This window comes from Haliotis asinina, chromosome 7 (assembly GCF_037392515.1).
Source record: "Haliotis asinina isolate JCU_RB_2024 chromosome 7, JCU_Hal_asi_v2, whole genome shotgun sequence".
Classification (NCBI taxonomy): domain Eukaryota; kingdom Metazoa; phylum Mollusca; class Gastropoda; order Lepetellida; family Haliotidae; genus Haliotis; species Haliotis asinina.
In genome coordinates, this window is record NC_090286.1 from 1545767 (window position 1) to 1559346 (window position 13580).

General features: G+C 38.9%; 1 protein-coding gene across 1 annotated transcript; it reads left to right on the top strand.

Annotated features, from left to right (window-relative positions):
* Nucleotides 1-653: 653 nt before the first annotated feature.
* Nucleotides 654-11749, top strand: LOC137292186 (scavenger receptor class F member 1-like). Its single transcript, XM_067823751.1, has 5 exons — nucleotides 654-732; nucleotides 6558-6692; nucleotides 7467-7661; nucleotides 10257-10487; nucleotides 10900-11749. The coding sequence occupies exons 1-5, from the start codon at nucleotides 675-677 to the stop codon at nucleotides 11040-11042; spliced, it is 762 nt and encodes a 253-aa protein (XP_067679852.1). The 5' UTR covers nucleotides 654-674; the 3' UTR covers nucleotides 11043-11749.
* The last annotated feature ends 1831 nt before the right edge of the window (nucleotides 11750-13580 follow it).

The window sequence follows — 13580 nt, forward strand, 5'->3', positions numbered from 1 at the left end:
GTCTTTTTCATTGTTGAATGTTCTCGTCACGATATGGTTGAAATATTGCCTATGTGACGTTAAATATTAACTCATCCACTCTACGATCAATCTATATTCACATGTATGTGTTCCAGTGTAGCTTCCAACACTTCAAAACAGAGCAGTCACATTACCTATTTATATATTGAACATGTTTTGTGTTCAGTGATAAGATATTAACTATGACCTTAGTGTAACGTACAATTTACATGGGTGTTTCGTACTTTGTCCAATGCTCATATTAGTTTGTAAACATGTATCAGGTATATATGTAATAATTGTAAAATATTGGTAATAAATAATACATGTCACAACACGTACAAGTGTGTTTTGTTTGTATTAATCCTGGTTACCGAAAACGATGCATGTTTCAGAAAGGTAACACAACGTGATTTAACGACGACAAAGTTGTACATTTCCTTCATAAGAATTCCTGGTACTAAGTCGATTGTATCCAGGTATATCTCAGGTAACTTTTGATAAAAAGTGATGATTCCAGGTGTGCAGCCTCGTCCGAGACTGACCTAAGTTAGATAGTGTTAAACTGTAATGCACTTCCTTGTTGAGATTTGCTGGTGGGGTGTTGTTATCTATAAGTTGTGCTGTTATCGCAGTTCACTTCCCTGTAGTGCCGTGGTCTCATTGGTGATACAATGGAGATGTACCTTGGGACTGCTGTTTTGTTTGTGATCTTTCTCGGACATTGTTCATGTAAGTGTATGCCTATTTTAACATCTGTCGAGGTATAAAGTCTATAGTTACATGTTACAGTATAATGCCAGACCTACACGTATGTTGTCTGGTGTTGTTTAACTGACAGGTAACCACACACACACCAAATGTGCTTACAACATACCCGCAGGCCATTTTACAATATGATACTGGGCTTTTGTTGTGCGGTGTTGTTTTACCGACACGTAACCAACTGTACAATCAGCCAATACCCGCATCATTTTAAATTCTGCAAATTTGTGTAGGGTTTAGACATGCGTATGTCTACAACGTTATATCAGGGAACAATACCGTAGCAAAGTGGGGGTAGAGTGTACTGAGCACAAAGCACACACACTCAACAAGAAGGCGTGTACATACAGCTAATACCTGCAGGACAGGTTTAATGTTTTTATTAAGTGAGTGAGTGAGTGAGTCACACAAACATGATTATAAAGAATATGTATATATTCTAAAACCGGTCGTCAAAGTACGGTAAAATAACTAGAGTATCACAATTTGAATTTAAAACTAGCGTATGAAGTTAAAACTAACAGCACAATTCGGACAATACATAATATCAAAAAACAGGCTATAGTTCACCAACTTCTTATTCGGGTAAGTTCTCAACGGCTGCCTTTGAATGTGTTATTATCTTCAGTGATCCCCATGTCATTATGACCTTGTACAATGCATGTACACGAATACTTGCTGGAGAATATTAGTCTGTGTCGACAAAGACGGCCATGGTAGATGGTTGTGTCACCTGTTGAAAGGTGTTTTGGAGTGAAATTAAGATTGGCTGTGTTATACTAACATAGGACTACCAGGGTAATGTTATTCAATTTCTGCAGTTTTTGTGAAACACCAGATCAGAAGGCGTGTGCAATATGCTAGACGTGAACTAATGTCGGAAATACAAGCCGTCTGCGCCATTTAAATGTCCTCTCAGTTTCTGTGTGATAGGCCTTTTCACGGAGAAATCAGAGTGCTTCAGTTTGTTGATTTTCCTATGACAAGTGGATCGTTACGCTTTGGAAACCCTTCACTGTTACATTTGCCTCTACTAATAATTTCCAGGAAGAGATGTTGTACATTGAGTGACATTTTGCACCATACTAGTACATATATGTTTTGACGTCACCTGAACACCAGCTCCTAAAGTCACATCCATCGGGATAAGGATTGTTATTACACAAATATCAACAGTTGTTGGGCAAACAATTAAGAAACGTTTACTTTTGTCATGATCTGAAACGTGGAATGTACAAATATGGTCACATAAAAGTAGCTTGCACTTCCAAGACAGTTCAATAGTATATTTAGCTGCCACTTTGTACAGAGTTAGGTCATGTTTATGCACATTGGATACGGGTTCAATATGATTGACAAATGGTCATAATAACGCTACAAATTATGGACAATCCATACAACACCTGATGCAAGGGTTGTCTCCACAATGGTACTTTGTGCTGTCCGCAGATATGGTATTAGAACATTGATGTGGGGAGGAACATTCACTTACTTTCATTGTATTTTTACAGACTTACTTATTTTGAACACACGCAAAGATTGGACAAAGTTTTATACTGTTTCTAATTACAGTCAGGATGGCTTTGCTCATATGAATGAATGTGTTACAAATTCTCTAAATACATTTTGTGTGAAAGCTAAGTCAGATAGAGAGCATAATACAGCAGTCACGATTAGATTGTATGTAAGATAAAGTACAGACAAATGTAGTTATAATGTGTTCGTGTTGAGCTTAATTCTTTTGTGTGAAACCAATGGGCAGAGAATGAAACAAAAGTTACAGACACCTTAACATTGGGGAGCTAAAGTCGCACAGAAAAAATAACTCGATACATTCTTGAAATACATGTACCCTTAATAACACGTGTGATACAGAGATCCATATTACACATTCGATGTGCTTACTATTACTATGGTATATACCATAAAGACATATACGAGTATAAACAACTTTGCTCTTTGAACGTTAAAAAGTGATGTCATGCGAATTATCGTTTAAAGACAAAAATATTTACATGGCTTTTCGTCACCCTTATGAAGGTTTCCACAAACACTAAGGCCATCTAGATCTGTGCCTGCTTATTTCTAATTATAATTGGTACCTTGCAAAATGTAAGGGTAGAGACGCTTTGCTGTGTTGAGTGAGTGAGTTGACAATGAGCTGATGAAGCCAGTGAGCTGACAGAGGAAAGGCGTGGAAGTTGAAAGATAATGATGGCAACATAAAAAGAAATACCATAATACATATAAAACATATATACAGGTAAGCGAACACTGATGAGCTTAAAATTAGCACACCTTAAGTTAGTATTTTATGTCGCTGGTCTCCTGTCCGCTAGGTCACTGGAAGTCAACAGATGCTTATGGAACAATTTCAGATCTTGGAGATAACTGCTGAACTAAACTTCTTGACCGTATTCTCATGTTTTGATTTTGCCCTCTCCGATCATTGTGAATCATGACAAAAAAAAGCACGCGAAGATATCCCATACAAATTGTACGTCATAAACCAGGAGTTGTCCCGAACGTCTTAAGATAAGAATGTTGTTAAATGCACGCTCAAATGAATGGAATCCACATGCTGTTAAACAAGACGTAATTATTTGATAATATGAAGTATTATGGTTGCTGTTTGAGATTTGATTCCATTTCTTGGACACAAATCAACCTGAAACGTACGAAAGAGGATTGATTGTCTTCAGGTCTAAAAACTCAAGCGCAAAGTAATGAAGATAACGAGTCCAGTTCACCGCGTTACCATGAACACCAATGGCAATTTCACAGTCTTTCCTAACCAACAAGTCATCAACGCTCCTTTTCATTTTGGCCTCAAGGTGTACAGGCATCCATAACAACAGTGTGTCAAATCTTTAGAGAGCAATATGAAGTAATGTGATCTTTGAGCTGACAAATCAAGATGTGCAGGACTTTGATTATTTCTTTCTCATCACCATGTCACATGCTTCTTTATACGCCATTGCTTTCTCTGCATCACACAGTCTAATTCTGAACTTCACTGATTTCTACCCACCATGCAATGTGATTCCGTTCTGCGTTAAATGATGTAAGTTTATTAATTCATGACGACAGTGCAATCTGTACACTATGTAATTGTGGGCGTCAGCATTTTCTTTGCCTCATGAAAGATAACAATAGTTGTCAAATTATTTGCGGTGTTTGCATGATACTGTGTGATTCTTGACGTCATCACCTTCTTAGCCGAACCTCTTTATTGGTTTGTTGGTTCATGTCATTCTCTATGACTGGCTAACCACTAGTAGAAGAGAAGTCATCACGACGTGAGGGCACATATCGATACTTGTTTTCAACCCGTCACAAATGTAACCTCATGAGACCACTCATGTCATACCTTTCTGTCAGCGTCATCCTCAATTCCTCAAGCCTAAGGATGACAGCGTCACAGTATCATCCTGAACCATTTCTGTAATACGACATCCCAGACTTACATGAGCATAATATTCACACTTTATGACATTTGGGCCAATGTCTTCAACAACATATAATGTAAGATGTCCATCGTGTTTCTTCTTTTGACTTCAGTGATTTAGCTGCTTCCCCGTGGTATATAGTGTTCATGTAAAGTGCTATCATAGAATTGTTTTTGAAAATAACAACATAACCTTCGTCTGATTAATCATTCTCATATAAAGAGACAACACGAACATGGCAGTTTAGGAGTTTAGCAGTACAATATTGTACAAGCTTTATGGATAGCAACTTCTTTTCGTCCTTGAGTGCGACGTTTCGACACAGATTCTTGTACCTTTGTCAACCCGGATGTGAAGAAAAACATAATTAACATGGCTGCCTTGACAATAATCTGATGAAGTCAATGAGTTGACCACGGGAAGGGTTGGAAGTTGAAACCTAATGCTGGCAACATAAACAGTAATTCCATAATACATGTAAAACAAAAATGCTGATAAACCCTCACTGTAACGTGTCATTTAGAGAGTATTTCGTACTATGTCCTATACATATATTAATTTTTAAATAAATATCGGGTTTTTATGTATTATATATGTGTTATCATGATAAAATATCGGAAATAAACAATACATCTCACGTACAAGTGTGTTTTCTTTGTATTATTCCTGAACACTGTAAACGATGCAGTTTTTTTAAAAAAAAGTTACCATAGCTGCCATGATTTAACAGCGACAAAGGCGTTGTATATTTTCATTGTAAGAATCCAATGTACTATTTCGACTTCATCCAGCTATAACGCAGACAACTGTTGATAAATAGTGATTATTCCATGAGCTCAGTCTCATCCGGACCCCTGAAGGTCTGGGTTAGAATACTGTCATTCAGTAACTCAAGCTTGTCGACTAATGGGATCGGGTAGTCAGACTCGCTAGCTTTATTGACACATGTTGCGTAGATAGGCGATCGTACTGTTGAACACTGGATTGTCTGATTCAGACTCGATTATTTACAAGCCGATGCCATTTAGCTGGAAAATTGCAGAGCGAGGTTTAAATTTGTCAACGGAGTGACTTTAAGATCAGTTGTGTTTTACTAACACAGGACCACCAGGGTAATGTTACTCGGTTTCAGCAGTTTTTGTGAAACACCAGATCAGAAGGTATCCTCCATATCTCAGAAGGGAAGTACTGTCGGAAATATGGGCCGTCAACACCATGTCAGTGTGCTCTCAGTTTCTGTGAGACATGCCTGTTGACGGAGAAATCTGGGTGTGACAGTTTGTTGATCTTCGTTCGAAGTGACTACTGTCATATTTGTCATGTTTTGTACAGAGGTAGGTCATGTTTATGCACATAGGATATTAGTTCAGTGTATTTCATGATCATTGAAATATGTGAACAAATTCTTGAAAATGTCTACACCGGAGGTAAGAGATACATTGAGCATCATAGGTATCCCTGGTCAGTTGATATGTTCATATATGTTGTACAAGGTGTGGGAAGGAATCTTCATTTTGTATTTCTTCCAGGTATACATACACAGTGACAGACAGAACACACAGATAACACAGCAAGCAGGATAGTTGTACCCCATTTTCAACACGAATGTACTTAACTTCAGGACTTCTTAGACAACACCTGCAACACCTGTGTATATACAGTTTGCTTTCCCTCGGCGTTAGATTGTAATTCATCCTCCGTCCATGAAATGTTAATCTTCGTAACCTTAATGTGGTCACGGTCTATGACGTAATCTATTGTGACAACGCAAACACATTTGTCTTGCCGAATATCGGAAAGCTGACTATGTTTTCATCTTGTTAGACTGAATATTTGTTTGTTTGGTGTTCGCCATGTTAGTGGGCGAATGGAAATTAGAGCATTACCGTAAGCCATTTATAATTGCGCATGGAAAATCAGAGATTATGATATTGGGTGCTTATTAAGGTCGCCTTTGTCGTTAGGCATTTCGGCAGACCTATCCCGCCTCCTGAAGCAAGGGAAAAGGTTGCCGTGATACGTTTTTTCTCAAAACTAGTATACACACTTTGTGATCTCAAACTCCCAAATCGTCAAATACATCCAGTGGGATCAAGATATAGACTGGCATAGTGTAACCGGTCGTTGTTAGTAAACAAATATCAGATCAATAGTGACTGGCAGACACAATTGATAGTTACCCAATTCCCAAATTACTATATACCACAATTAGATACTTACTGCTTTGTCAGTTTGATAACACAATTGTTCATGTGACCACACTGCTCAGAAGAACCAAGAGATCTTAATATACATACACAGTGTGGTACAATCACTATCTCTGATGTAATTCTTCTGTTACAGGCAGCTGCCCTGATGGTACATACGGGTACAACTGTGGCTACACATGTAACTGTGACCACACCAAGTGTGACCCTTCTTCCGGCTGTAATTCGTCAGACTGTTTCCCAGGGTGGTCTGGTCCGACATGTCAGAAACGTATGTAACTACCACCACTAACGTGACTTTGCAGCAACACATGTTTATTCTTTTGACAACATACACTGACATTTATTTGTGTTATCCTGTCCTAAGAACCAACCTCATTAAAGGAAATACTTGTTTCATCACTGTGACGTTTTCGTGTCTTCTGAGCTCTTGAAATCTTGTGGTTGGACTTTTGTTGTGTTTGGATAGACGTATAGTTATTATTCCACTGGCTATCTGTTTAACGTGTCTGATTATACACTGAGTGTAACTGATCAATCACAGTCAAGTGTGTACTAAGTCCATGGTAGAGCAGTAACATACGTAGATATCCATAGATCAGATATTTCTCATTCCGAAATACATCAATGTCAATTCTGAAACAATAGTAACTTAGTTTTATCTTATGATCACCTATGTTTTGAAGATTGGTTGAAAAAGTGATAATTTCCGGATAAACACGCGATATATAATTTGTTTCTGGGTATTACATACCTAGTATAAATTCATTGCACGTTGAATATAATGGATGGAAATAAGCTTTGCTCCAGAAAGTAAAAAAAAAGGACCCGGAATATAAAATGACCACTGTGACATGTAATGGAAATGAAAGTACAAACACTTATTTGTACTGTGTACCTTCTGTATTAAACTCACACAAGATATATCAAGCTTGCTTTTCAGCGGAATGATGAGGTGTTAGTGAGCAGATATCTAAATATTGAGCTCTGGATATAAGCTACGTACAAGTTGAATTGTGTCGGAAGACGAATGTTGTTGATTCAGATAACGTTGCGAGGGGGAAACCTACGTCATCCAGTGGAGATGTTTTCCTATCATCCCGAGCCACAGACGGAAACACTGCTGCAAACGGGTACGGTGTCTGTATACAGACAAATTACAGCAATCCCAACTGGTGGCGAGTGGATCTGAATGACACAGTGTTGATACGTGACGTCATCATCTACTTCAGAACTGACTGTAAGTATAGTGTCATTACTGACTGTCATTAGTTACACTGTCTGTATAGAGACAAAGGGCAGCAATCCCAACTGGTGGTGTGTGGATCTGAATGACACAGTGACGTCACCATCTGCTTCAGAACTGACTGTAAGTATAGTGTCATTACTGACTGTCATTAGTTACACTGTCTGTATAGAGACAAAGGGCAGTGATCCCAACTGGTGGCGAGTGGATCTGAGTGACACAGTATTGATACGTGACGTCACCATCTACTTCAGAACTGACTGTAAGTATAGTATCATTACTGACTGTCATTAGTTACACTGTCTGTATAGAGACAAAGGGCAGCAATCCCAGCTGGTGGCGAGTGGATCTGAGTGACACAGTATTGATACGTGACGTCACCATCTACTTCAGAACTGACTGTAAGTATAGTGTCATTACTGACTGTCATTAGTTACACTGTCTGTATAGAGACAAAGGGCAGCAATCCCAACTGGTGGTGTGTGGATCTGAATGACGCAGTGACGTCACCATCTACTTCAGAACTGACTGTAAGTATAGTGTCATTACTGACTGTCATTAGTTACACTGTCTGTATAGAGACAAAGGGCAGTGATCCCAACTGGTGGCGAGTGGATCTGAGTGACACAGTATTGATACGTGACGTCACCATCTACTTCAGAACTGACTGTAAGTATAGTGTCATTACTGACTGTCATTAGTTACACTGTCTGTATAGAGACAAAGGGCAGTGATCCCAACTGGTGGCGAGTGGATCTGAGAGACACAGTATTGATACGTGACGTCACCATCTACTTCAGAACCGACTGTAAGTATAGTATCATTACTGACTGTCATTAGTTACACTGTTTGTATAGAGACAAAGGGCAGTGATCCCAACTGGTGGCGAGTGGATCTGAGAGACACAGTATTGATACGTGACGTCACCATCTACTTCAGAACCGACTGTAAGTATAGTATCATTACTGACTGTCATTAGTTACACTGTCTGTATAGAGACAAAGGGCAGCAATCCCAACTGGTGGCGAGTGGATCTGAGAGACACAGTATTGATACGTGACGTCACCATCTACTTCAGAACCGACTGTAAGTATAGTATCATTACTGACTGTCATTAGTTACACTGTCTGTATAGAGACAAAGGGCAGTGATCCCAACTGGTGGCGAGTGGATCTGAGTGACACAGTATTGATACGTGACGTCACCATCTACTTCAGAACCGACTGTAAGTATAGTATCATTACTGACTGTCATTAGTTACACTGTCTGTATAGAGACAAAGGGCAGCAATCCCAACTGGTGGCATGTGGATCTGAGAGACACAGTGTTGATACGTGACGTCATCATCTACTTCAGAACCGACTGTAAATATTACGATGTGGATATGGCGGCACGTTTTGGATCGTATTTTAACTTCTCCCCTATTCTAGTGTATCCTATTCCCGTCGAAGAATCACTCCCTAGTGTCCACATAATGGGAAACGGTTTCCTGTTATCGGGTAAATTGTTTAGCACATTCAATATAGACGATTGTTTAGCTGTATGCCATGGTGAGAGCATGCCTAGAACTCGGATATAGGCATCGTCATACTGATGGTGTTTAGAATCAATGAAAAGATCGGAAAGTAAAGTCATGTTGGCAAACACCCGGGAACAAGACATTGCCTTAAAATATGTATAATTAGAAAGTTGCATAACGTAATTTACTCAGGAATGATTTGCAGTAAGTAACCAATCACATTTATGTCTTAACTTTGTCAGTGTGAAAGATATTGTTGTTGCCGATATGACTTGAAAATCTTCACTCACTCACTCACTCACTCACTCACTCACTCACTCTTGAAATATGGACTGATAACCCAAACAGGTGTAACAGAATTTTATTGCATGTAGTTTTTTATGCCTACTTGGGTGTTCACTTCTTGTAACAGGTTCATAATCACTGTAATGTATCAGAATTGGCGTCACACAATTGTTGAGAGCGGTCTTTTGCATGTAGTTTTTTTTACACCTACCTACTTCTTATAAGAAGTTCATAATCACTGTAAGGTATCAGAACTGGTGTCAAACAATTGTGTTACCTTAGATTCCAGCATGGCTGGGAAACCAACAAAAGACGATGTCATATTGGCCAGTAGCACGATCATTTTGCGATTCAAGTATAGTTGAGTCAATAATAGTGATTGGAATCAATGAAACGATAGATGGAAATGTCATTTGTGACAGCATTCGTACGATGTTAAGCTATGTGAATTGTTTAAGATTACAACGGGCGGCCTCATGTCATTTCTATTCTTTCATTGCAATGGAAACTAACAGGTATCCCAGAAATATACTCACTACCAAGAAGGCATGGAAACAACAAATAACATACACATTTGAAAAGTTTGAGATTAAGGCATATGTTATGGCATCTGGAATCATTAAACGACTTCCAGGTTAATTCACAGTATTTGTACAGAAATTGTCTATCGCAAATCTGAATGTCAGCTATAGCTAATCCTGATCTGCATGCCACTTAGTCGATGTGGTTGTTCCAAACTGACATATATTAAACAGCACTGTGCACTGATTATTCCTTATTTGCAGTTACACCCAGAAGAAACGGCATCCAGGTGTACCTCACCAACACCACTGACACCACCCCATCCACCGGCCTCCTCTGCTACACTGTGACAGCAAACGCATCTGGCACTGACATCAAGGACATCTTGTCTGTCCCCTGTCATGGTAGAGGGCGCTACGTTCTCCTGTACACAACAACAGCTAATGAGTGGGGCCAACAACCTATACTGGACTTTTGTGAGGTGGAGGTGGATGGTAAGAAAAACCGTTTACGTAAATTAAAGTTTTAATGTGATGTTTTTAGTTGTCAAGGATAGAGTGTGTAGTTTTCGATGAACTGCTTTGAAACCATTGGTGAACTGTCGGACTTATATTTATGCACAGATAATGAGGGCAACTGAAGGACATTTGTTCAGTGTTGTCACCAGTCGTTAAGTGCAAATTTCACGGAGAAGAAAATAAGGCACTGATTTCTATAATGGACTACATCAATACAGTTTTCGAAATCGAAAAAAGAGAAAAGAGCAATACGTATGTCTAAAAAAATCTTTGTTTTTGTTCATGATTAAATCGATGCAAATGTTATCTTGGGGTACACACTGAAATCACTACCCGGTTGCTCGACGACCTTGACTTAGTTTGTTATTTCTTGCTGTCTTCTTGACAGTGTGTGATCCTGGTACCTTTGGTGCTGACTGTGAGAACTACTGCCACTGTAAACACGGCGTCTGTAACTACACCACGGGGGGTTGTCCTCCTGGTGGGTGTCTGGCAGGCTGGAAGAGAGCCAACTGCTCTGTCGGTGAGTGAGTGAATAACAACCAACAGTTGAATACATGTAGATTAGATAGTGCCATGTGATGAAGGTGTAACATGTGATGCTGTAACGGTTTGGCACAAAAAAAAAAAAAAACCGCGGTGTGATTTTAGATCCACAATTTCATACTAGTCTGATTTGAGGGGGGCAGACACTATGGACTTTATACATTCCAATATCAAATTGTTGGTACAACTGATAAATTGTATTTTGCTACTACCACACTTGTAAACAGTAATTTCTGTATGTGCCTAATGCCTTCATGCTGAACAAAGTATTGATTAATTGATAGATAGATAGATAGTCTTTATCTCCTCCAGTTGGATGAAGATTACAGCGTGCAGTTATGGTATATTTTATGTTAAATAATTATGATGGGTGGGCATTTCAATCAGGATTGTTCATATACATACACGTGTTTTAACAAGTGTCGCCATTTCCTTATAAAACGGCTTACAATAATTATTACGTTTGCCCACACATCCCTTTCTAGTTCCATAATACATTCTATTTGTCAGTGAATTAGTCATTCTTCTCTGTGGCCAGCATCCAGAGATAATGTTCCTTACTGGATCTTATAGTAATATATCTTGACAGACTTAGTCTGGAGTTCAGATGGACATAAAACAGATTGTCTCTATGAGATTTAATGGCATCATTCACGGCCCTGGACCAGTTTCCTTATTAATAAATTGCCTACTAATGACATAGTTTGCTAGTATATCGTTTAGGTTATACTTATGTACAAGTTGTATCATATTATATATCGGGGATGTTCTACTACATACGTTGCATGTAGAGGTATCCGAACACATGGATTGGCCAAGGCGAACTAGAAACATTACTATAAAAACATAGTTATACTTTGCATTACGTAACCTTCCTAACAGGTAGAGTGCTCTTTTGTCTATGTAGTACTGTAGTGGCATGATCCCAATGGCATCCAGTACAACAATACTGGGAATGCGCTTGTGTAATCCCTGAACGTTTTTACAAAATTGTCGTTGTACAACTTCGAGCATTTCATACTCTTTAAGAGACAGTTTGCCCCTATACGTTGCATCTATACAGGCCACATACTAAGATTACCCTTTCCCAGATACGTGCTGCAGATATAGGGTTAAGACCATCAAAATACAATCCATTTTTATGGTTAGTGTTCATGAGCACTCGTAACTTTTCACATGCAGATTTAGTACGTTCGAGTGCTGATATGCCTGTACTTATATATACGCCTGCATATTTCATAGATTTTTTGTATGGAACATGCACATCACCAATTGATACATTATTGGTTTTAACGTTATCGTGTGAGCATTCAAAGTGTAGAACCGCACTCTTGCAGACATTGTATTTTAGCTGCCACATATGATCATAATTTTCAGCGACACTGAGGAGATTTTGGTAGAGGAACTCATCAAAGTAGTGTCGTCAGCAAGAAGTATTCCAGGGCATTTGCCCCATGGCAGGGTTAAACCAGAGTCTGAATTCCCGAGTTCGTATAGGAGATCATTAATGAATAATGTGAAGAGCCAGGCTGACATTACTCTACCTTGACCTACTCCTTGATTCACGGGGAATACATCCGATTTAAATCCCTCAAAGCATACAAAGGATTTCATGGAGCTATAGGAGAGTCTTAGTATTCTCAATAGTTTACCCGTAATTCCAATATCATACAGTTTAATAAATAACCCATCAAGCCATACCCGATCAAATGCCTTTTCGTTATCTAAGAATGCACAATATACAGGCGACATCCTTTCATTGTAACATGCAATATTTTCTATTAACGTATGTACGGCCGTTTCAGCACCGTAGTGACGCCTAAACCCAAATTGCAGAGGATGGGGGAATTCTGTCTTAGAATCTATCCAAGACTCTATTCTGTTAAGGAGAAGTCTTTCAAAGAGTTTACTTAATACAGACGTCATGGTTATTCCCCTATAATTGGCAGGGTCATGTTTTGGTTTACCGTGGCCCTTGTGTATTGGAAGAATTTGTCCTAAAGAAAATGATTTAGGGATGTATTCAGACGTAATAATGGCATTGAATAGTAAGGCAATATGATGCAGCAGCGATCTACCAGCCTTCTTTATGTGCTCATTCACAATACCGTCAGGACCAGGCGACTTTTGTACTTTAAGTCGTTTTACTGTATAATGGATTTCGTCTTCAGTGAATGGACATTGTAAAGGCGACCCGGCGTCGTTCTGTATATCATCTGTTGCTACAATATTTGCAATTCGATCTTTCACATTCTGAGCATGTACATAGTCACATTTTACATCCGAGCAAGGAGTAGCTAGTGAATGGAAGTAGCGTCCAAACAGACTGCAATAATCATTCCCCTTGTAACAAGTTTGAGATTCATAGGTAAGTTTTTCAGTATTACCCTTGTAGCGTTTGTAACGTTTTGTAATTTTAAAACATTCTTTAACATCTACTTCTGCTGCTTCGTAGATTTCATCAAATCTGATTTTAGATGACTGCCGTTTTGCATGGCGATGTTGTTTACGAAAGAGCCGTTT